Here is a 26,690-nt window from a genome sequence, read left to right on the forward strand (position 1 = left end):
TTGTTTATTTGAATTGTGTGGCCAGGGATTGTATAGTTTCTGTGAAGAAACTATTGAATGTGTTAGCAATGTTTACAGGGCACTGTTGTTTGCAAGTTGTTGGAGTGGGGGTGGTTGCCTGGCCTGGGTGCAGGAGCTTGTTTAAGCCTGCCCAGAATTTTTGTGGATTATTAAGGTGTTTGTGTTGGAGGTGGAGGAAGAAGTTTTTTTTATAATTTAAGATAATTCTTTTAGTTTCATTTCTAAGTTGCGGAAGGTTTGGTGGGAGTGTGGGTCTTTAGAGGTACGCCATGTGACCCACATCTTGTTTCTAGATAGGATTTTGGATTTTGTTTCCTTAGAGAGCCATGGTGCGGTTTTGGTTTTAGTTCTAATGGACCGTATTGGAGCATGGGAATCTAGAATCTTGAGGAAGGTGGTGTTGAAGTAGATAACTGCCTCTTCAAGAGGAAGAGACTTGAGTATTGTCCAGTTGTGGGCTTTAAGTTCAGTTTGAAAAATGGAGCGTTGAATTTATTATTGTTCCTGATTTTTTTTATGGTTGTAAGAAGGGGGTGATTTTCTTGAATTTGATAACATAGGTGAGTAAGTGATCACTCATGTCCTCTGGGTGAGTACCTGCTGAGTACTGGTCAGGATCTTTATTAGTAAGGATCCAGTCCAGGATGCTGTCTTTGTTTTGGGGTTTACCTAGTCTGGTAGGAGTGGATATGAGCTGAGAAAAGCCATGTAGATTTATGCTGCTAGATAGGGAGCTAGATGAGAAGGAATTCCAATTGATGTTGAAGTCACCTAACACTATGGATACCTGGGGGTGAGTTTGAGTTAACCAGTGGAGAATGTCCTCTAAGGTTTTGTTATTATTGTTGCCTGGGGGGATGTAAATATATGCTGTATTTATGCTTTTATGTTTGTTTGGTTGAAGTTTTACAAGTAGAATTTCGGCATTGTTTGTTAGGAGGGGTTGTGGAGAGGCAAGGGAGATTTGTAATGTATTTTTGTAGAGTATGGCTACACCGCCACCTTTACGAGTTATTCGGTCTGCTCTTAGTATATCATACCCTGGTGGGATTATCTGTGTGTCTTTCGTACTTGGTTTAAGCCAGGTTTCTGTGAGACATAGTAGGTCTGGGAAACAAGTAGCTAAAAGGGCATGTAGGTTGTGAATCTTATTGTTTACACTTCTGATGTTTAGATGACAGGTCAGAAGACAGTTAAAGGGTCTAGAGTTTAGATTGAGAAGTGGAGGGGAGGATAGGGTGGAATTAGAATTGAGTGGAGGGGAAGGGCCAGGGTTGGGGTGGATATCACCATCTGTGGCTAGTCTGTGATTCAGAGTGGTAATGAATTTGAGGGCTTTGAGTAGAAGTTTGTAGTAATGTTTATCATTTGGCCTAATATTGGTAGGTTTGATAATGACATAGCGTTCGAGTTCTAACAAGGAGGGTGAGTAGGGAGTTGAGTCATGGCCTCTGTTGTTAATTATAGGGGAGGGGTTGGTTTGGTAGCCTGGGTGGTGGAAGCCTATGTAAGACCAGGTTTCATATAGGGTAGCTAGGTAAGGGACAAGTAGGAGGGGAAAAAGAGTTAGTATGATAAGCTTCCTGGGTGGTGTCATATCCCGTTTGATCTTAGAGGGCGGTAGTGAGGTACAGGAAGTTAGTGGACAGTAGGGGGAGTGGTTTGAGGTTATAAAAGTACGAGTACTGGGGGCGGTAGGAATAGGGGCAGGCGGTGGCGGAGGCGAGCAGCAGCGAGTGCTGTGAGCGGGGTTTACACTAAGCCACTAGAGCCCAGGTTTCAAGATGTAACTCCTGAATAATTAACTTGCAGGTGAGTAATCAAGTCTAAACAAACATCAGGTTCAATTCCTATGCTTTGGGAGCTTGTTTTTAAAATTTTATAGCTGTTTGCCTTAGTTTTAGAGTGTGTTCTGTAGTTTAAGTGGAGTATATGCAAACAAGCTTGGATTTTTTGTTTGGGTAAGCCTAGGGAGATTCGTGCTAGTGCTGAGGTCCCTTAAATAATACTTTACTTTAAAGTCTATACTAAAATGACCAGATAATGACCTATTTTGTTTTTACAGGTTGTGGGCAATAGTAGAGTAGTCGCTCGAAAAGGGCAAAGTTCTTTTCTGCCTCATGCTGTGCAGGGGAAGACCTGGGAGGGATAGAGAGAGAGGTTGATTTCAGAGGCAGTCAGAAGCAGCTGTGTAGCTTAAACAACATTAGACTACCCGAGGAAACCCTAAACTATGTTAGTAAAATCTTCACATATCTTTACATATAGCATAAATCATTATAACACATTAGCATTTTACTGCAACAGTGCCTTATGACTGAGAGTCAAAGAATGTTGAATGTTGAATATCCTGCTTCTCAAAAAATATACAGAAGGCTCTCAATTTTCACTCTAATGAACAGCCCTGCAAATAGCTTGTCATACTAAAGTCTGGTTACCAAACACATTTAGCTATAGAGACACAACTTAGCTTTAAAGAAACAAGTAGCTACAATATTCATGCCATTCAGTAGTGCATTATGTAACTATGTAGCAAAAAAGAGTTACATCAGTTACTATTAAATCACACAATTCAACTTAAATACATTTAACAGTCTATTAGGAACAATGAATAACAGCTTAATACATACCTCAGGAGGTAGAGGCCGGTAACAAGGTCCTACAGCACTAGGGATTTGAAATTAAAGGCACCAGACAAGGGTTATTTCAAACCTTTGTAACAGGGATAGAATGGGGATGGGGGTTTAAACTAAGCCACTAGAGCCCAGGTTTCAAGATGTAACTCCTGAATAATTAACTTGCAGGTGAGTAATCTCATCTAAACAAACATCAGGTTCAATTCCTATGCTTTGGGAGCTTGTTTTTAAAATTTTATAGCTGTTTGCCTTAGTTTTAGAGTGTGTTCTGTAGTTTAAGTGGAGTATATGCAAACAAACTTGGATTTTTTGTTTCGGTAAGCCTACGGAGATTCATGCTAGTGCTGAGGACCCTTAAATAATACTTTAGTTTAAAGTCTATACTAAAATGACCAGATAATGACCTGTTTTGTTTTTACAGGTTGTGGGCAATAGTAGAGTAGTCGCTCGAAAAGGGCAAAGTTCTTTTCTGCCTCACGCTGTGCAGGGGAAGACCTGTTTTGTTTTACAGGTTGTGGGCAATAGTAGAGTGGTTGCTCGAAAAGGGCGAAGTTCTTTTCTGCCTCACGCTGTGCAGGGGAAGACCTGTTTTGTTTTTACAGGTTGTGGGCAATAGTAGAGTAGTCGCTCAAAAAGGGCGAAGTTCTTTTCTGCCTCACGCTGTGCAGGGGAAGACCTGTTTTGTTTTTACAGGTTGTGGGCAATAGTAGAGTAGTCGCTTGAAAAGGGCGAAGTTCTTTTCTGCCTCACGCTGTGCAGGGGAAGACATCAGGAGGTAGAGGCCGGTAACAAGGTCCTACAGCACTAGGGATTTTAATAGCAAAAAGAAAAAGAAAGCCCAAGTATTTTCTGTAGAAGATGGAGCAGAAGTTTATGTAGTACAGTCTGGGAAAAAGGGCAAGAAAAATGCCCAGGGAAACAAACAATCTGATCAACGATCAGAGGACTTTGAAGGGCGAAAGAAAAGGGGTGAATGTTTTAAATGCGGTAAGAAGGGACACTTGGCAAGGGATTGCAAGAAAAACAAGAAAGCAACCACGGAAGACAAGGAGGGTGAGAACTGATTATATGATAGCCAGGAATCATTAGAAGGGGATAACAGAGAAAGGACAAATGAGAATGTGATACAGGGAGTAGAGGATGTGACAGAAGAAATAGAGGAAGTCACGGATAGTGAAGAAAATGAAATATTGGATTTGGCTTTATTGAGCTTAGAGCTCTATTTAGCAGACATGAAACCAGAAGTTACACTTCTGGTAGAAGGGAGGGAAGTTAAATTCTTGTGTGACTCGGGGGCATCACGGACCCTGATACATCCCTCCAAACTGCCAGAGAATTCAGAGTCACCTGACTACATATTAGTGAAAGCAGCTAATGGACAGCTGTATCGGGAGCCCCTCTTCCAAAATATTGCAATAACTGATCCTGTTTCAGGATTGACCCAGAAAAGCAAAATTGTTGTTTCTGCAAAATGCCCAGTGAATCTCTTGGGCAAAGACCTTATGCAGCTATTTGGTATAGCAGTAGTTCCGACTATGCAGGGTATGGAAGCACAGTGACAAATTGATACCTTTGCAGTGCAAACGGAGGGTAAGATGTTTTATTGGTACAGCCAGGACTTGGTTACGACTGGTCCAGGGGCAGTGACCAAAGAGTTGATGAATGTAGCCATCAGCAAGTTTCCCTCCCTTGACATGGATAAACAACATTTGTTGCACTGTACTCTGTATTATTGTAACATACCAGGACCTGATAAGGAATATGAGCAAGAATTGTTTAGAAATCGTGCAAACAGATTGATATTACGTAATCTGTACTGGGACACAGAAGGGAACAGTGTAGCCAGCTGTTCATTGGCCCCAGGAGTTCTTTGCACTCTATAAATCAATTTGATTACCACATGTTAGTTTAACTAAGAACAAGAATGTGAAATGGGTAGACTTAGGAGAAAAAGTCACGAGATGGGAAAAACAGACAAGAGTTATAACTGTCAGAACAGGGAATACAAATGCAGAAGCTGAATTGGATAACTCAGACCCACCTAGCTGTACACTTGCAGTCTAGCAAGGACAGCTAATTAGCACTCCTATTGCAGGAGATAGAGAATGCCTTACAGAATATACCAGAAATCCTTTGGTCAACAGGAAAGTCAGATGTAGGACTTATTCGTACAGCGGGACCAGTTACTATTACGCCAAAGTCAGCATTTAGACCACAAAAGAGACAGTATCCCTTAAGAAAAGATGCAGAGGTAGGAATCAAACCTATTATAGCAGCTTTATTTCAGGAAGGGGTGCTGGTGGAATCTCCTGATTCACCATGTAACACACCCTTATTTCCTGTTAAGAAAGCGAATGGGGAGTGGCGTATGGTCCAAGATTTACAAGCTGTAAATGATGCAGTAATACAAAGGGCACCCATGGTGCCAGACCCACACACCCTGTTGAATGATTTAAAACCTCAACAGAAATATTTTTCTGTGGTAGATATTAGCAATGCGTTCTTCTCGATACCAATACACCCTGACAGTCAGTATTGGTTTGCATTCACATTTCAGGGGAAAAGGTATGCATATACGTGACTACCACAGGGGTATTGTGAAAGTCCAACAATATTCACACAAGAAATGGCAAGTAACTTGGCGGGATTTACCCCACCAAGAGGTAGCCAAATTTTACTTTATGTTGATGATATCCTGCTGGCGGCCCCCACCCAGCAAGATTGCAAAGAAGATACCATAGCGCTATTACAATTTCTGGCCGCTGAAGGACACAAGGCAAACAAGAATAAACTGCAGCTTGGGAAAAAACAAGTTAAATACCTAGGATATGTAATATCCAAGGAGGGTAGGACATTAGATGAGGACAGAAAAATAGTGATTTTGCAAGCACCAAAACCCAGTACTAAAAAGGAAATGATGTCCTTCCTGGGTACAACTAACTTTTGCCTGAGCTGGATTCCAAACTATGCCTTGGAATCTGCACCGCTGACTAACCTGATATATAAAAAGCCTATGGCAGCGCAAGATTTGTTATAATGGACACCAGAAGCAGAATCTGCTTTCTGCAAAATGAAACAGTTAATAGCATCCTCGTTAGTTTTGGGATTACCAAACTATCATAAACGTTTTTTTTCCAAACTGTAGATTGTAAGCAAGGTTATATGACATCAGTGTTAACACAGCAGCATGGGGACAAGCAACGCCCTATTGCTTATTATTCATCACAACTGGACCCAGTGGCACGGTCTTTACCTCACTGTGTACAAGCAGTGGTTGCAGCTGCAATAGCAGTACAGGCTTCGGCCTCAGTAGTGTTGTTCCACCCTCTCACATTGAGAGTGCCTCATGCAGTCGCAATTATTTTACTGCAAGAGAAGGTAGCATATCTTTCCCCTGCTAGGCATCTTTCCTGTATGACTATATTGTTGAGCCAACCTCATATGACAATTGAACAATGTACGACTTTGAACCCTTCTACCTTGCTCCCAACCCCTGCAGATGGCACACCACACAGCTGCCTGCAGGTGATTGAGCAAAAGACACTGCCTAGAAAAGACTTTACGGATGTTCCCTTGGATGATGCCGAGGTGACATACTACGTGGATGGCTCATGCAAAAGGGGTCCTGCAGGACAGAACCTAGTAGGATATGCAGTAGTTTCTGATACTGACATTATAGAAGCAAAATCTTTACCACGCAATTTATCTGCACAGGCAGCAGAATTGATTGCCTTGACACGGGCATGTACCTTAGCAAAAGGTAAATGTGTGAACATTTTTACTGATAGCCAGTACGCTTTTTCTACTGTACATGTTTTTGCGCAACAGTGGAAAAATCGAGGAATGATAACATCTATTGGCAAACCAATCAGTCATGCGCAGTTTATTTTAGATCTTTTAGAATCTATTCAGTTACTCCAGGAAGTAGCTATTTGTAAATGCATAGCTCATACCAAGCAACAAGACAGGATTTCAAAAGGTAATGCGAGAGTTGATACAGCTGCAAAGCAGGCAGCTTCAGAAGCATTTCTTTTGAATGAGGAATTACAACCCTCTGAGATTTTAGATTTAGAAATGTTAAAGACAATGCAGACACTTACTATGCAAATTGAAAAATAAAGATGGGTAAAACGAGGAGCAATTCTCGAAAAGGGGCTGTACATCTCTAAAGAAGGGAAACCGATATTGCCATCTAATTTATTTAGATATGCAGCTTTGTTGAGCCATGGGCAGTGCCATGTCTCAACAGGGGGGATGGTACAGCTGGTGAACCAAGTGTTCACGACGTTCGGATTTACAAACTACTCTAAAAAATTTTGCTCGTTATGTCACATTTGTAATAAACATCATGCACAAGGGGCATTAAAGCCCAAGCAAGGGAGTTTCCCTACACCACCGTATCCGTTTCATACTATCTGTATGGATTTCATAGTGTTGAATAAATGTGAAAATAAGAAGTATTGTCTTGTCATTGTAGATATGTTTTCCAGATGGGTGGAAGCCTTTCCGACTAAAAATCCAGACGCTACAACTGTGGCCAAAGTTCTTGTTAAAGAAATCATTCCTAGATTTGGCATTCCGGAAAGGATCTACAGTGACAACAGCACACACTTCGTAAATCAGACCATACAACAGTTAAGTAAACATTTCCTTATTTCCTTGAAGAATCATTGTGCATATCACCCTCAATCAGCAGGGCTAGTAGAGAGGCATAATGGGATTTTAAAGAGTAAGCTAAGAAAATTAATAGCAGGAACGCAAAGAAACTGGGTGTACTGACTGCCCCTGGCACTGTTGAGCATGAGAACTGTTCCAAATGCAAAAGGATTGACTCCTTTTGAAAAGCTCTTTGGAAGGGCTTACTATATACCTCAGTGGAAATCTCTCATGCCCGCAGACCAGGAAGCTGACAGTACATTAGCAGAGTATATGCGTAATTTGTTAAATTCTAAACATTTGTTGCAGTTAAATTCTGTTTCAGATAAAGAATGAACCAGACCGTCAGAAGTGGCAGTGCCACCTGGAGCGTGGATCTGGCTGAAGGTAGTTAAGAAGAAAAACTGGGTGTCTCCAAAGTGGGAAGGTCCATACCAAGTGCTTTTGTCAACACCCACTGCAGTTAAAATTGCGAAGCATGCCTCCTGGATCCACCTGACGCATTGTAAATTAGTAAAAAACTTTGAACTGGACAAAAATCTTGTTACATGCCAAAAGTAAAAATGATAAGAGTCCAGAAGAAACAGGAATGCAGAACAACCTTTTCCTCAGAAGTATTGCATAATTATCCTGTTAACTGTACTAGTGACAATAATCTTTTTGTTGTGGCCTGTGCTTTTCCCAGCCACACAGACTGAACTGAATAAATGTGAAGCATAACTTATATACTGGCACACAAACTTCAACACTTACCAGGCAATTAAACATGTGTATGCTGAGACTTTCAATGTTTTGAATTGCTGGATTTGCACAGCTTTGCTGGCAGCATACGGGGGGTTATTAATGACTACAGTCCCCCTAGGGGTCAATGAGACCTGGGAGAACTTGATTTATGATACCTCAACCATTACAGCACAAGATAAAATAGCACTGCACTTGTCTGTTCCACAAAAGGGAACTGTGTGTTTTTATAAAAATGATACTATTCAGGTGGGTTGGAGCAATTGCAATGTGACTGTTCCTTATAGATGTTACACTGAGGGTAACAAGGTAGATCTTTATTGTAATACAAACTATGATTCATTTCTTGAATTGATGCACAAAACACGATGAAGTAAAACATAATTCTGTTCTTTATAAACAACTGTCTATAATTGATGGAAAAATGTTTCATGTAGGGCGAGTGTTTATTCATAACAGAGTTACTACTAAAGTAAAGGACTGTTATTTTGTGCATGGCAGAAAAGCATACAAATGGTTACCTGAGAATTGGTCCGGCAGTTGTTTTTTGGGTTACCTGGTTCCGGCCATACGACATACTGCAGTTTTACCTCAAGGAAAAATTCGGAATGTCCAAGAGGTCAACAAGAAACCTGTCAGAAAACCTGTAAATCCAGTAGGGCAAACTGAAGCGCACTGGAAAAACTATCAAGCTGTGGGCGATGGACTGACACATGGACTTGAGTGATACTGTTATATCGTGGGCAGGCATATTACCAGCATATGGAGCGACAAAATCAATCTGGGAGCTGAGAAAACTGTCCAAACTTCTCGAAGTAATGAGTAATGCAACTTTTTCCGCCCTTGAATTGGTAACTGATGAACTGAATGCCATGAGAACTGTAGTGTTACAAAACCGCATGGCTGTTGACCTCAACCTAGCGGCGAAAGGTGTTACTTGTGCTTTAATCCAAGAAGAATGCTGTTTGTATATTCCTGACCATAAACAAGAGACAGACAATCACCTTGAGGTAATTCAGCAAGTGTCTGCCATGACCAAACCAGGCCCAAACCACTGACGGACTTTTTCCAGAAATGGTTTGGGGGGTGGGGTACCATCCTAGTGAACATCCTGATTGCCATTTGTGCAGGAATGCTCCTATTGGGAGTATGTGTTAGCTGTGGCATCCTCTGTATGAAAAGACTGATAAAAAACTTTATAGATATGTCAGTTTCTGAAACCTTATATCAAAGTACTGAGCTTGAAGAACTGTTAAAAGACAGAAAAAGCTTTCATAAGTTTAAACTGAATGACTCTCTTGACTGCAAATCCTGAGTGGAAGAGGTTAGAAGAAGAAAACAAACTGTTTATGCTTATTTTGAAAGTAGAATAAAAGTATTAATAGGGGGGAAATGTTAGAAAAATATGTATTAATGTGTGTATTAGTAATATGCTTAGTGCATTTAGAGCCTGAAAAGGTTAACACATTTATTCTATTTCATACTGCATAAATCTGTACAAATTGCAGATGCTTTCTGACCTTGTATTGTTAGCTAAAATCTTGCTTGTGCCTTTGAAATTTACTGAGAAGCAGGTGATTTCTGCTTGCATTAGGAAAATAATGAGTAGAACAATATTACTTGTATGAAACTTGGACAAGAAGTTCAGCTTATGGTGTAAGAAAATACACAGCTGTTGAAGTTAGAGATAATTAGGACAAAGCCTGTTTGAAAATATGAACTGCAATCAGCATTTGCTTGTATCTGAATTAGAAGAGTACATTGAAAAGTAACACTGTACAATAGAGGCTTGTAAACAAATTAATGGTCACCAAGGCCAGGTTGTTTTTCTCAAAAGTTTCTCACAAATCTAGTCATGTCAGCAGAAAATCTGAGCAACATCTGCTGTAGAACAATGCTTAAAGTTGTGTTTGATTACGTCAGCTTAGAAGGCCATGTCTTGTAAAACAATACAAGAATGAACATGCTTCCTGTTAATAGTTAGACAAATCCTTGTATTTGCATGTTTTTGTCTCCTTGCAGCAAGTAAATTAAAAGTGCCTTAACTGAACCTTACGTGTATTGGTCTTTGAAGTTTTTTTTCCTTTGACACAGTCACCAATTCAAGGGTGGAAAAAGTTGCATTACTCATTACTTCGAGAAGTTTAGACAGTTTTTTCAGCTCCCAGATCGATTTTGTCGCTCCATATGCTGGTAATATGCCTGCCCACGATATAACAGTATCACTCAAGTCCATGTGTGTCAGTCCATCACCCACAGCATGATAGTTTTTCCAGCCCACATCGATTTGCCCTACTGGATTTACAGGTTTTTTGACAGGTTTTTTGTTGACCTCTCGGACATTCCGAATTTTTCCTCAAGGTAAAACTGCAGTGTGTCGTATGGCCGGAACCAGGTAGCCCAAAAAACAACTGCCGGACCAATTCTCAGGTAACCACTTGTATGCCTTTCTGCCACATACAAAATAACAATCCTCTACTTTAGTAGTAACTTTACTATGAATATACACTTGTCCTGCATGAAACATTTTTCTATCAATTATAGACAGTTGTTTATAGAGAACAGAATTATGTTTTACTTTATCAATTGTTTTTTGCATCAATTCAAGAAATGAATCATAGTTTGTATTACAATAAGAACCTGCATTGTTAGCGTAACATTTATAAGGAACAGTCACATTGCAATTGCTTCAACCCACCTGAACAGTATCATTTTTATAAAAACACACAGTTCCCTTTTGTGGAATAGACAAGTGCAATGCTATTTTATCTTGTGATGTAACGGTTGAGGTATCATAAATCAAGTTTTCCCAGGTCTCATTGACCCCAGGAAGGACTGTAGTCATTAATAATCCCCCGTATGCTGTCGGCAAAGCTGTACAAATCCAGCAATTTGAAACATTGAAAGTCTCAGCATACACATATTTAATTGCCTGGTAAGTGCTGATGTTTGGGTGCCAGTCTATGAGTAACGCTTCACGTTTATTCAGTTCAATTTGTGTGGCTGGAAAAAGGAATGGTCACAACAAAAATATTATTGTCACTAGTGCAGTTAACAGGATGATTATGCAATACTTCTGAGGAAATGGTTGTTCTGCATTCCTGTTTTTTCTGGATTCTATCATTTTGCTCTTGACATGTGACAAGATTTTTGTCCAGTTCAAAGTTTTTAACTAGTTTGCAGTGCGTCAGGTGGATCCACGAAGCACGCACTGGGATTTTGACTGTAGTAGGTGTCGAAAAAAGCACCTGGTATGGACCTTCCCACTTTGGTGACGCCCAGTTTTTCTTCTTAATGGCCTTTATCCAAAGCCAGGTACCCGGTTTCACTGCCACTTCTGATGGTCTGGTTTGTTCTTTATCTGAAACAGTATTTGACTGCAACAGATGTTTAGAATTCAACAAATTTCTCATATACTCTGCTACTGTACAGTCAGCTTCCTGGTCTGCGGGCATGAGAAGTTTCCACTGAGGTATATAATAAGCCCTTCCAAATAGTTTCTCAAAAGGAGTCAATCCTTTTGCATTCGGAACAGTTCTCATGCTCAACAGTGCCAGGGCCAGAGAGCAAACCCAATTTCTCTTAGTTTCTGCTAGTAACTTTCTTAGCTTACTCTTTAAAATCCCATTATGCCTCTCAACTAATCCTGCAGATTGTGGATGATATGCACAATGGTTCTTCAAGTACCAAAATGCTTACTTAGCTGTTGTGTGGTTTGGTTTACAAAGTGTGTACCATTGTCACTATAGATCCTTTCCGGAATGCCGAATCTAGGGATGATTTCTTTAACGAGGACTTTCGCTATGGTAGCCGCATCTGGATTTTTAGTCGGAAAGGCTTCCACCCATCTGGAAAGCATATCTATAATGACAAGACAATACTTCTTATTTTCACATTTGTTCAATTCTATGAAATCCATACAGATAGTATGAAACGGATACGGTAGTGTAGGGAAACTCCCTTGCTTGGGCTTTAATGCCCCTTGTGCATGATGTTTGTTACAAATGTGGCACATTAAACAAAATTTTTTAGAATAGTTTGTAAATCCGTACGTTGTGAACACTCATTTCACTAGCTGTACCATCCCCCCTGTTGAGACATGGCACTGCCCATGGCTCAACAAAACTGCATATCTAAACAAATTAGATGGTAATATCGTTTTTTTTCCTTAGAGATGTACAGCCCCTTTTCGAGAATTGCTCCTCGTCTTACCAATCTCTGTTTTTCAGCCTGCGTAGTAAGTGGCTGCATTGTCTTTAACATTTTTTAGTCTAAAATCTCAGAGGGTTGTAATTCCTCATTCAAAAGAAACATTTCTGAAGCTGCCTGTTTTGCAGCTGTATTAGCTCTTGCATTACTTTTTGAAATCCTATCCTGTTGCTTGGTATGAGCTGTGCATTTACAAATAGCTACTTTCTGAGGTAACTGAATAGATTCTAAAAGATCTAAAATAAACTGTGCATGATTGATTGGTTTGCCAGTAGATGTTATCATTCCTCGATTTTTCCACTGTTGCGCAAAAACATGTACAGTAGAAAAAGCATACTGGCTGTCAGTAAAAATGTTCACACATTTACCCTTTTCTAAGATACATGCCCGTGTCAAGGCAATCAATTCTGCTGCCTGTGCAGATAAATTGTGTGGTAAAGGTTTCGCTTTTATAATCTCAGTATCAGAAACTACTGCATATCCTACTAGGTTTTGTCCTGCAGGACCCCTTTTGCACGAGCCATTCACGTAGTATGTCACCTCGGCATTATCCAAGGGAACATCCGTGAGATCTTTTTTAGGCAGTGTCTTTTGCTCAATCACCTGCAGGCATCTGTGTGGTGTGCCATCTGCAGGGGTTGGGAGCAAGGTAGAAGGGTTCAAAGTTGTGCATTGTTCAATTGTCATCTGAGGTTGGCTTAACAATATAGCCATACAGGAAAGATGCCTAGCAGGGGAAAGATATGCTACCTTCTCTTGTAGTAAAATAATTGCGACTTCATGAGGCACTCTCAAAGTGAGAGGGTGGAATAAAACTACTGAGGCCGAAGCCTGTACTGCCATTGCAGCTGCAACTACTGCTTGTACACAGTGGGGTAAAGACCATGCCACTGGGTCAAGTTGTGATGAATAATAAGCAATAGGGCGTTGCTTGTCCCCATGCTGCTGTGTCAACACTGATGTCACATATCTTTGCTTACAATCTACAGTTTGGAAAAAACGTTTATGATAGTTTGGTAATCCTAAAACTAATGAGGACTCTATTAACTGTTTCAGTTTGCAGAAAGCAGATTCTGCTTCTGGTGTCCATTGTAACAAATCCTGTGCTGCCATAGGCTTCTTATATATCAGGTTAATCAGCAGTGCAGATTCCAAGGCATAGTTTGGAATCCAGCTCCGGCAAAAGTTAGTTGTACCCAGGAAGGACATCATTTCCTTCTTAGTAGTGGGTTTTGGTGCTTGCAAAATCGCTATTTTTCTGTCCTCATCTAATGTCCTACCCTCTTTGGATATTACATATCCTAGGTATTTAACTTGTTTTTTCCATAGCTGCAGTTTATTCTTGTTTACCTTGTGTCCTTCAGCGGCTAGAATTTGTAATAGCGCTATGGTATTTTCTTTGCAATCTTGCTGGGTGGGGGCCACCAGCAGGATATCATCAACATAAAGTAAAATCTGACTGCCTCTTGGTGGGGTAAATCCCACCAAATTGCTTGCCATTTCTTGTGAGAATATCATTGAACTTTCACAATATTCCTGTGGTAGTCGCGTATATGTATACCTTTTCCCCTGAAATGTGAATGCAAACCAATGTTGGCTGTCAGGGTGTATCGGTATCGAAAAGAACTCATTGCTGATACCTACCACAGAAAAATATTTCTGTTGAGGTTTTAAATCATTTAACAGGGTGTGTGGGTCTGGCACCGTAGATGCCCTTGGTATTACTGTGTCATTTACAGCTTGTAAATCTTGGACCATACGCCATTCTCCATTTGCTTTCTTAACAGGAAATAATGGTGTGTTACATGGTGAATCAGGAGATTTCACCAGCACCCCTTCCTTAAGTAAAGCTGCTATAATAGGTTTGATTCCTACTTCTGCATCTTTTCTTAAGGGATACTGTCTTTTCTGTGGTCTAAATGCTGACTTTGGCATGATAGTAACTGGTCCTGCTGTACAAATAAGTCCTACGTCTGACTTTCCTGTTGACCAAAGAGTTTTTGGTATATTTTATAAGGCATTTTTTCCTCCTTTAATAGGAGTGCTAATCAGCTGTTCTTGCTAGACTGCAAGTGCACAGCTGGGTGGGTCTGAGTTATCCAATTTAACTTCTGTATTTGTATTTCCTGTTCTGACAGTTCTAACTCCGTCTGCTTTTTTCATCTCGTGACCTTTTCTCCCAAGTCTACCCATTTTACATTCTTGTCCTTAGTTAAGCTAACATGTGGTAATCGATTAGATTTATAGAGTGCAAAGAACTCCTGGGGCAATGAACAGCTGGCTACACTGTTCCCTTCCATGTCCCAGTACAGATTTCATAATACCAATCTGTTTGCATGATTTCTAAATAATTCTTGCTCATATCCTTTATCAGGTCCTGGTGTGTTACAATAATACAGAGTACAGTGCAACAAATGTTGTTTATCAATGTCAAGGGAGGGGAACTTGCTGATGGCTACGTTCATCAACTCCTCGGTCACTGCCCCTGGACCAGTCGTAACCAAGTCCTGGCTGTACCAATAGAACATTTCACCCTCCGATTGCACTGCAAAGGTATCAATTTGTCGCTGCGCTTTCATACCCTGCATAGTCGGAACTACTGCTATACCAAATAGCTGCATAAGGTCTCTGCCCAAGAGGTTTACTGGGCATTTTGCAGAAACAACAATTTTGCTCTTTTGGGTCAATCCTGAAACAGGATTAGTTATTGCAATAGTATGGGAGAGGGGCTCCCGATACAGCTGTCCATTAGCTGCTTTTACTAGTATGTAATCAGGTGACTCTGAATTTTCTGGCAGTTTGGAGGGATGTGTCAGGGTCCGTGATGCCCCTGAGTCACACAAGAATTTGACTTCCCTCCCTTCCACCAAGAGTGTAACTTCTGGTTTTGTGTCTGCTAAATAGAGCTCTAAGCTCAATAAAGCTAAATCCAATATTTCATTTTCTTCACTATCAGTAACTTCCTGCACTTCCTCTATTTCTTCTGTCACATCCTCTACTCCCTCTATCACATTCTCATCTGTCCTTTCTCCGCTATCCCCTTCTAGTGATTCTTGACTATCATATAGTCAGTCCTCACCCTCCGTGTCTCCCGTGGTTGCCTTCTTGTTTTTTTTGCAATCCCTTGCCAAGTGTCCCTTTTTACCGCATTTAAAACATTCACCCCTTTTCTTTCGCCCTTTAAAGTCCTCTGATCGCTGATCAGATTGTTTGTTTCCCTGGGCATTTCTCTTGCCTTTTTCCCAGATTGTACTACATAAACTTCTGCCCCATCTTTTACAGAAAATACTTGGGCTTTCTTTTTCTTTTTGTTATTAAAATGCCTTTCGGCATGCCTAGCATATTCAAGTAATGACTGTAACCTGCCTGTACGATGATCTACCATGTGCTTTGTAATAAAACTGCTTATGGGTGCAATGCTGCCTTTCAAAAATGCATTCTTTAACTGCTGCTCATATGGGGAATCTTGTGTCTGATCTTCAGGAACCTGCATTCCACAATGGTTATTAAAACATTTTAACAGTCTGGCATAATATCTATCAATAGTTTCACCTTCTTGTTGGATGCATTGATTAATGCAAGTCCAGTCTGCCCTAGGCTTCCATTTTTCAGAGATTCGGTCTGTAAGACCTTTCACTCTGTTGTCTAACTCTGTGCTGCTATGTGGGAGGGGTCTGAGCACAACGTCACGGGGATTCCAGTTGCCACTATTCATGTGCCAATCTGGTCCCACAATTTGTCTGACTACTTTTTCTACCTCTTCTTCGTTTAATTTATAACTTAGCCTCATTCCTTGTAAATCTTCTAAGAACTTTCTGAAATTAACTTTTGGATGGAGAATTCCCTCAGTGGCTTTCCGGATATCTTCCGGAGTCCAGGGTCTATATATGAAAAAGTTGGGTCCTGACCCTCTTGCCCTGCCTATGGATTAGGTAGTTCTATAAGTGGGCATATCTCCTCTTCACTCATAGATCGTGATTTCCTACCCATTTGATATAATTTAATGTCCCCTTTTGAGTTACCTGCCCGTGTTCAAGACCTGGTCTCGATGGGATCTCTAATAAACGATATTGCTTTCGCGATGTCTCTATTTTCAGTGGCAGCAGGATATCGTGGGGGTGGACTACCCTGTTCATGTGCTTCATATTCTGGTAAAGGAGGCGGAGGGGCCGATGCTATTACTAAGTTATTGTCCTCCTTATCTAAAAACATTGCTTTTGATTTATTATTCTTTTGTTCTCTACGGTTTACCTCCTCAAGCCACCTGTGTGCCTGAGGAATTCCTAACTGGCGCTGCTTTTTTACCCGACCTTTAGAATCGGTTTTGAGCTGTTTGACAAGTTTGATAAGCGAGGATTTTTCTAATTTACCGTCAAATTTATACTCATTAACCCAATTTGGGTAGTATTTAATATTATCAGCATGCTGTGACTGCATGTATTTTGCGTCTTTGGTTAACGGCGGATTTTGGGGTCTTTTGTGCAATTTTTACCCATTTTATTCTACTCTTTTCAATCGTTACGTAACTCCTTATTTTTAACGTGGTACCACGGATTTTGTTATAGTCTCCTCAGAATGACTGCCTACCTAGTCTGTTTTCCCTGATCTATGACAAGACAGTAATCTTTCCTGTCCCTGACTTGTAAAAATACAGTCCTGACAAAAAACAATACAAATCTAGTCCCTGATCTACAACAGAAAAAAAAGTAGATTCACCTTACCTGAGCCTTCGTGATTGATCACCTGATTTGTGGAAACCCATCCTTCAGTCGCAGATCAGAAAGCGGCTGGCCTCTTTTGTACGACAATTCAGTCGGAGGGCTTTTCAAAAAAAGAAGAACCAATGTGGTTTCTTCCCTGTATGGTTTCAAGCCACCTGGCCTGTCTGATCCGAGGCGAAGTAAGGGTTCCGGCTCAAAGGACCAATCTGTCAAAGGAAAAAACTTTAAAGACCAATACACGTAAGGTTTAGATAAGGCACATTTAATAACTTGCTGCAAGGAGACAAAAACTACTAACAGGAAGTATGCTTTTCTTATACTGTTCTACAAGACATTGCCTTCTGTGGTTGACGTAATCAAACACAACTTTCAGTATTGTTCTACAGTAGATGTTATATTTTCTGCTGACATGACTGGATTTATGAAAAACATTTTGAGAAAAACAACCTGGCCTTGGTGGGCTCTAGCCCGTTTACAAGCTTCTATTGTGTAGTTCTAATACATGTGTTACATTTCAAGGTACTTTTCTAGTTTAGACACAAGCAAGTACTGATTGCAGTTCATATTTTCAAGCAATCTTTGTTCTAGTTACCTATAACTCCTGCAGCTGTGTATTTTCTCACAGCACAAGCGGAACTCCTTGTCTAAGCCTCATAACATTAATTCATTTATTCATTATTTTCTTGAAACAAGCAGAGATTATCCGCTTTCCTGGAAATTTCCAAAGCATATAGCTGCGCATATTTCGTGACAATACAAGGTTAGAAAGCTTCAATTCGTACAGATTTTATGCAGTGTGAAATAGAATAAATGTGTTAACCCTTTTCAAGCCTTAAATGCACTAAGCATATTACTAATACATACACTAATACGTATTTTTCTAACACTTTTTCTTCAGAGGTTTTGTCTTGGCAAAAAGAGATCTTTATGCCTTTAGAATTGGCACCTGCTTGAAAACCCTATCAAGTATACCTCTCTCAAAACTCATGAGACACAAGTTTGATAAAATACTTTTTCCAACTTTTGAATTATTTATTAATTATCCTGTAACCCTCATCTTCTTTAATGCAGGAAGAAAAAGGGGGGGCAGGGAAAGCATGTTCACTCTGCATAGAGAAACTCATTTGTTGGACTATCTCTACCTCAGAAAACACTCCTGAGCACAGAGGTTCTGGCCTTGAGTACCCCAGTGCCTTCTGAAGAACAACACTTCACAGCACTTGAATAAAGGGCCTCTTGCTATAGAAAGAAAATTTGTTGTCCTGGCTTCCCGAAGCAGCAGGCTCAAAACACACAAGGAAGTGATTAGAAACAGTCTCTCTAATTTTACCTTAGACTCAAGCCTGACATCAAAACCAGCATGCCTGCTCCAAACAGTATCTTCAAACCTTTGGGAGGATCCTAAGTTTTACAGTTACATTAGCCACATTGGTAATGCAAGATTGTTGTTCCAACCATATATGCTTCCTAAAGACAGTATCCATCACTACAGATTTAAAGGCACAGTAAGCTAAAACATAGGTATAAATGTACATGGATGGAGAATGTTAGAAGTCATGTCTAACACATAGCACAGTAACAACCTTTCTGCTTTATTTATATAAAGGCATATCCTTCAGCATAGGCAGGCTGGAGAATTGTGTTACTCTTGTAAGTGGATATATACAACAATATATTTTGTGCTTTAAAATTGACAGAAAAAGAATCAAGCACAGTATTGTCTAGCACATCAAAATATTTGTGTGTTCTTCTGGAAGTGCAACCAATTCAGTCACAAATTCATCCTGAACTTTGCAGCAGTCAGATCCATGTGTTCTAGACTGAGTATGTATGTTTTTTGAACTCGTGACTATAAATGTCAGCTAAAGGATGAGACTTGTATAAATTCTTAAAACCTTTGAGAATGGCATCTGCTTCCTGAAACAATGATTTCCTCAGCACCTCAAAATGCCTGCATGAATGGGCTGTGTGGCAGAAAAGCAAGCATACAGAAAGAACCAAGTAACTCATAAAAATAATCTCATGTAAGTTGCCTAATACCTATACTTCCACTTGTCCTATATTTCAGGCAGTACTAAAATCTGTATTAACCCTCTTTAACAAAACTACATGTGATGAAAAAAATGACATGAAACAGAGAGACAAAACTGAAAAATCTTCCCATAGGCACCACTATATTAAATCTGAAAAATGCTGCCAGTTTTATCTTTCCTTACAAGATAATTTATAGAGACAAGGCATGTGTGCAGTTATGGAGTGAGAGGTCCAAGGATGGCAGCAGATTGCTACTGCATCCCAAATCCCAGAAAAATACTGCAGGAAAAGAAGAAGAGGAGGCAAGGTGGGGCAGGCCCAGAGTACATCAAGAGCATTAGTTACACACACAAAGGAGACTAGAAAGTGGAGGGGATACAATGCAGCAGGCTGAGGAAAGATGCTGTAAGAGTCCACAGAACTAATGCAGCTATGTACCTATGGCATTTATGGCTGAAAATGGAGCCAGAGATCTCACTCCATTAACCCCCTCCAAAATATACCATCAGAAAGATAGAGATAAGGGGGACTAAAAGAAAGGCAAAAGGACAAAAGATTGCAAAAGGATAAACAAGGAAAATTAATTGTAGACAGATGAGAAAGAAGATGTATTTTATTTTGGGGATAAACCTAAATGTATGATTTGGTTGACTGGGTTGGGGGGGGAGATTATGCAAACAGCTCAATCCTGCAACTCTGACACTGACGCTGATTAGTACTAGGCTAGTTGCCCTTGCGAGCCATTTTAAGCCCAGCCAATTATCCTTTGTGAGACTCAAACCCTGCACCTTGTGTTTGTAAGGCAAACACCTTAACCATTAGGCCACCCTCCCAAACCTCAGATAACAAAGAAAACACACATTCCAGCTCTCGTCCTCGAACTGCTCCATCTCCCACATTCCAAATGAAAGATTCAATCCAGAAGAGATCAAGAATGAAGGGAGAAGGCTGTGGGAGGCCATGCTTGCAATATCTGTGTCCAAAGAATGCTGGAAAAAATGCACTGAAAAAGCTTATAACGGAGGAGAACTTAAAAGGGAAAACAACACAGCTATACACCAGTAGCTGAAAGGAGTACATAGAGTGGAAGGGGACAGTGTGAATGATTTGATAGGTTTAGGAAGGAAGTATATTTTGGAGTACAGTCCAGCAGTCAGCTGTGGATTACAGATGAGCATCTATGAATCCTATATGAAATCAGTCTTCACCTAATATTATTGAGAATGAAAACTGTAAACGAAATGAAAGTGGCTATCTGGAAAAAAAAAACAGGCAAACCACTTATTCCATTTTTAACTTATCATACAGCATGCTCTGTGTGTGTGTGTGTGTGTGTGTGTGTGTGTGTGTGTGTGTGTGTGTGTGTGTGTGCGCGCGCGCGCATGTGTGGGTGTGTGTTTTCTTTGTTTTAATTGTGGCAAATCTGGAAGCTGTTCTAGACTGAAGAAAGTTATCTGACTAAACATGAAAGTATGCATGTGCTGTTTTATATTCATATTTAACTTATTGTACAATCTATTTTCATGCAATATTAAAACATATGTTTCTGTCATCTTCCTTTTTATGGCACCTGAAAGAACTGAAGCCCAAGCCAAAGTAAGTGACTACAAATAATGTTTTAATATTCTGTAAGACTTTATAGCATTTCAGATTATTTCAGGTTTTTTTTGGGGGGGGGCACATTTTCTTGTAACAGTGACGAAAAGATATTTGGTAAACGTCATTATCTCATCTATAGGACATATTCTCAACACACTGACATTGTAGTACTGCATCTTTAGCTGTTTTTTCACTTGGAAGCTAGTATGGGCAGGACAGACACCACCCATGTAGGGCAGGGACTATCCATATGACTGGCTAGGTTTTGAAATAATTCAAGATTTTTATTCATGAGTGCATGCTGTAATTTTATTTAAAGAATTTGAATTACAATTTTTAAAGTGTCTGCATGCATGAAGAGCAGAACTGTGTTATAATGGCAAGGATTTGCACTCTGATAACAATATCAACATTTATATCTTATTAGGATTACTGCAACTTGATATTCCAAGTACCTTGTCCTTATATTTTTCTGTCATTCTTTTCTTATATTAAAAAAAGAAAAAAATGCAATAAAAATATATTTGAAAAAAAAAACAATATCAACATTTATCTATCTTTATTAGTGGCAGAACACTTGATTCTGCTATTTTAAAGTATAGGGATAGGGTCACAGGTAACTACTAGACTTTCAGTCTACAGATCATTGGAGGCCTATCCAATGGGGTCTATATTATATTGTAAAATGGCATTACAGGGAATGCCATTTCGATGACAAATGTAGAGCGGAATTCCTAAACAGCAAAAGCTCAGGTCAGCAATTTCTTTCCTAGGGAAAAAAAAATTGTTTGGCCTGAACCATGACATTTCCCTTTACCCCACTGCAGTGCAATCTTGGAGTTGGTGTATTTAGTTTTGGGGGCGTGGGGGCAAAACCCCCACTTTGAAATGTTTTTACTGGTGTCCTGTGTCTTGTTGGTCTATCAATTTTTTTCCCTAGGAAAAAAATTGGTGACCTGGTGTTTCACTGTTTCTGGATTCCGCTCTATATTTGTCATCGAAACTGTTTGGAGACAAAACCAGAGAGGCAAGATTATGTTGGTTTGGACATGTGCTGAGGAGGGATGCAGAGTATATTGGGAAAAAGATGCTAAAGATGAAGCTGCCAGGTAACAGGAAAAGAGGAAGGCCTAAGATAAGGTTTATTGATGTGGTGAGAGAGGACATGCAGGTGGTTGTTATGACAGAGCAAGATGCAGAGAACAGGAAGAAATGGAAACAGTTGATCTGCTGTGGCAACCCCTAACGAGAGCAGCCGAAAAAAGAAGAAGAAGATTTATTTAAAAGTACCCTTCAGCTTCAAGGAGGGCAACATAAGACTGACCCAGGCAGAATTTGATCCTGACCATTCAACTGTCTAGGTTTACCTTTAAGGTATCAAGTGTTTTGCTCTGCTTGACCTTCAGTCTGGTATTTGAGAAACCATTTGCTCTGCATAGTAATAGGAGGTCAAGGAGGATTGGATCTTTCATGGTTCAAAAGATTAGAAACAAAGACCACCAAGGAGAAGTGTATAAGAGACTGAGTACAGGAGAGCGCTGCCAGTCTGGATAACTGGTGGTCTTGAGGCCACATTTTTAGTTAAGAATTTCTGAGATCTTTCAAGCCAAGTGACATGCCAAAATGGGCATTATGCTCACTATTGTTATCATCTACCACTAGCAATGTAAGATATTTTGGCCCCAAATGTTAATTATTTCATTATTTAATAAATTGCTGCACAAATTGTCATCTTTTAAATTTGGGCAAAATTATACACTTGCACCGCTGCCATGAAAATGTAGTAATGTAGCTGTAAAAAAAAATTTTAGTAAGTATTCAGAAACACATACATGCAAGGTAGTGATAGTTATGCTGCAAACTGATCTTACACTCACTGTTTTTTATTATCTGTCTCATGCTGCAGGCTGTTTCTCCCAAATTTTGTGCCACCCCGCATTCCTGATGGAGAAAGAGTTGATTTTGATGTAAGTATTTTAATGCCACTATTTCAGATGTGGAGTTAGAAGTAAATCTTTAAGTGTACAGGAGAGAAAGCTAAGCATGTCTTGCACTGTTAACTATTTTGGGGTGCAGTTAAAGGTCATAATTTTATTCAGACAATGGGGTGTGGGGACTAAATATGAAAGGATATAACAGTATAATCTGAGTATATCTTGCACTTTTATAGGCCATACTTTTGCCTAAATGCTGATGTTTCTGGGTGAACATATGTATATGTAACAGTGTAAAGCAATCAGATCTTTTACTACCAAGTGCTGTACATTTGAGGAACATGAGCAAATTGCCTGAGCTACATTATAAATAAACCCCCAAAAGTCACACTCTATAGGGCATACATCATGTCATCTATGCCCGAATTGTTTGATTCATCATTTCAGTTCAGCTGTGTTTTGCAGTCTCTCATGTGTTACTGGCAGGAGCAAAAACGGGACCATAACACTTAACCAAAAGCTAGTGGGTCCCACAGATGTAAAAAAAGTAATCATAGATCCAGATGACCATTTCTTTAAGTAGTGGACTCTCTGCATCCTCTCAGCTATGACAGCTAACCACAGGGTTGTCATAATTTGAGGGCTAGGAGAAATTCCTCCCTTGCAGTTACCTCCAGGTCAAAATATGTCTTCAACAAACTAGACAAAAGGTACAATTTGACCAAATGGCTTTTACAGAACTATGATATTACAACTAAAATTTCCCTTTTCTTTGACATTCTGAGAGCGTAATGAAAACCCAAAGTTCATCCCTTTATGCCCTCAGTCCTTGAGGCAACACTTTGCTGCACTATCTTTGGACTCACATTGTCTTTCCTAATCTGGGAATGTAAGATAAGAACCAGCTACAACATGGCAGATAATGCTTCACTGTTATCTCATTACTCCTGTGTGACGCAAACTACAACCAACATGCTAGTCACCTTCTAGTTGATACCTTATATCAGGGAGACATCCATTGTAAGCTCTGCTGTCCTTTCCTTAGATAAAGTATTCAGCTCTACATCCACATCCCTAGCAAATATTTTCTTTGGGGCTATTCCTCAAAATAAAAACTGCCTTATGTTTTCACTGCTGACAAAAAATCTGGACTGTCTCTTGCATCTACCCAGTTTCATCAGCAATGCTGTTACTTTCTAACAATAACGACAGGACTCGGAGACAGCTGCAGGATCCAGTACAAAAGTTTAATATTATTTTTGTGTTGTATTGTTTTAAATTAGATGAATATTTTATTTTTATTTTTATGTATTAAAATGTGTATATTAAATGTTTGGTCAATACATATAAGTTATTTCTTTTTATGGTTTTAATGTGGAAATGATTACTTTAAGTGTAAGATATGAATCAACTTTTATGTCATGTGACCTAGGAGGGGTATGTATATAAGAAGGGGGTAGAACTGATGCTATTTTATATTGACATATGATGAAGTGGGGTTGCCCACGAAAACGCTTGTGTCTATTAAACTTTTTGTACTGGATCCTGCAGTTGTCTCCGAGTCCTGTCATTTTTGTTGGAATTTTGGACATATATTCTATACAGGACCAATGAGCTTGAGAGCTTTGGTGCCTGTGTCATGTTTTCCTTTTTTTAATGCTGTTACTTGCACATCATACTGAAAAGTATTTTAACAGGATATTACACTAAAAAAATACTTTGAAAAAAAATATGTCAAGTTTTGGAGCAGGTTTTTTGAAGGAGCAATATAGCAGTTCTACTTAACAGGACACTTTTTGCTATTCCATTCAACAGTCTGAGTAATCTGTCTTAACAACTGATGTGAAATATAATTTATTTTATTTCTTCTTGACCACAAATTAGTCTCTTGACAACTTAATTAATTGGCCACTATAAAATATTTTAAAAATGGTACAGATAAATAGTCATGACTCTAAGTGAAGTTATTTTTTCCAAGACTTTCTTTGAATCATGTTCTATTAAATCCAGAAACACTGATACTAAGATAACAAGATTTCATGATGTGAAGAATTTGTTTGGCTTGCTTTATTCTTCAGGAGTCCATCAGTATAAGTACTGAACCAAGTCATTTTATAGGAAGATGAAAACAAAATGAAAATAGTGCTCCTGTACTTCCAGTTAGACTTACTTGAAATCATGAAATGTGAAAAACATATAATTTAAAAAATATATAAAAAATAAAATATATCAAAAATTAAAATACTACTATGGCCACACATTGGTCAAATATCCACCAACATTCCAAAGTCACCAGTACAGCTGTCAAATTTTAGAGACCGGGCATCTATTTTATACTGAAACTCAATTTGTTTTTTCCCAAATTTGACTACTATGCATTTTTGAATACTGAAACAGAGGTTAGTGATATGCAACAAGAGTGCATTTTATCTACTCTTTACTGCATTCCTCCATCTACTGGAAATGTGATCATATTACCTAGTCTGCATTGGTCTGCATATTTAATAAGTCAGAGCTGCTTCCCTACTCTGAAATCAGAAAGGAAGCTTTCAAAAAGTAGAAAAAACAGTACAAAACCTTGCAGAAATGACAGTGCACATAAGCAGAGTCCTACAGAAAGTCTTGCATAAGGGTTAGTTGTGTTCTGTTACTCGGCCACTGTCTGATCCACTGAGAAATGTGGACATGGTAAGCTTATCAGCAGCATGGTAGAGTGTGCAACACCTTAGCCATGTTCTGGTAGGCTGTGTAAAATGCAAGACACAGTCCAGTGTATAATATGTAACTTCCTTCAAAATTGTATTAGATCTAGATGATAATAACCCCATTCTGGTGAAGGTCATTGAGGAACAAATCCCCAGTATTCTTCTGAATTAGCTCCATTGCTCTCTGGTCCACTGCTTTACCCAAAATACACGAGGTTTGTAAGTTTATAATTATCAGGACAAGGGGGGAGACATTTTTTGTACAGGAACACCCCATCAACGGTTGGCATCGTTCTGAAATGTATTCAGTTAGGAAGCAAAGACAATCAACAGAGGTCTAATGTAGTGATACTTGACCATATCTAGGAAGCTGACATGAATATTATCAGGACTTATTGAACTAGTACTTTTAATTTTGTTTAGGGCTGTTATAAACTCCAAAATGCATACTGATGTGGTTCCTATGTTCACAGGAGCATCCTTCACACTTTTGAAATATATATATATATATATATATATATATATATATATATATATATACACACACACACACACACACACACACACACACACACACACACACACACACACACACACACACACACACACACACACACACATTTTTTTTTTGCTATTTACAACTGTTAGAAAATGTTTGGTTAAAAAGTGAGCTGTGTACTTATCATAATGAGAGATCCTGTAGACCACATCTGTCCTCTTTAACATCAGGATTAAGGTCAGAAGATATATGGACTATCTGGCAGGTAAAACTTTCCTGGGCTGCCAAGACTGCTTTCCTATACAAAAGTGCACCACGATGCTCAGCCCCTCCAGATCAGAGGTGAGCTACATAAAGCAAAGCTATCATGAAAGTAATCTTGACTCCTGCTGCATCAGTTAGGGGAGGATCAGTGGATATGTTATGGAGGATGGAACTGCTATACCATATCTATTATTACAGAAAATATATACATTTCATATCTGGAAAGAGGAGAGCTGCTCCCTGCATTATCAGGACATATTCTCTAGCCTGTTCTCTTATTTTAATTTCTCCAAGTCTTTTGGGTTTCTAGCACCATGATGGGAATAGACCCCACACACCTAATTCAAAGTATGATTAAAGTTCTCGCCCAAACTCACCTCATCTCCACACTATTGTATGCCTCTCCATCTTTTATCAACCTTTCAAGAGCTAACCTTCAAAAACTTAACACAGCATACCATAGTATTGCCAGGTTTGCCACAGGTTCCCCTTTCCGTACTCATCACTGTCTCAATCTAAAAAAACTCAATTGGCTAGAACTTCAGAACATAATACTTCTACAACAATTAGTCATCACTTATAAAATTCTACATTACCCATCCAACACACCCATACTTAATAACCTCATCACCCCTTATAAAATCTCACTTCCTCGCTCAGCCAGTAAGCTT

At 39.4% G+C, this 26,690-nt stretch overlaps 1 protein-coding gene across 1 annotated transcript in view; it reads left to right on the forward strand.

Moving 5' to 3' along the window:
* LOC122805891 (troponin T, cardiac muscle isoforms-like) overlaps positions 1-26,690 on the forward strand; it is an 859,218-nt gene that overhangs the window by 322,282 nt on the left and 510,246 nt on the right. Inside the window, exons 8-9 of the mRNA XM_044076139.1 lie at positions 20,596-20,614; positions 22,524-22,584. Coding sequence (XP_043932074.1) covers positions 20,596-20,614; positions 22,524-22,584 — 80 coding nt within the window. The remainder of the gene's footprint in view (positions 1-20,595; positions 20,615-22,523; positions 22,585-26,690) is intronic.

Source organism: Protopterus annectens, chromosome 7.part0, assembly GCF_019279795.1.
Source record: "Protopterus annectens isolate FY-2018-M chromosome 7.part0, PAN1.0, whole genome shotgun sequence".
NCBI lineage: Eukaryota > Metazoa > Chordata > Ceratodontiformes > Protopteridae > Protopterus > Protopterus annectens.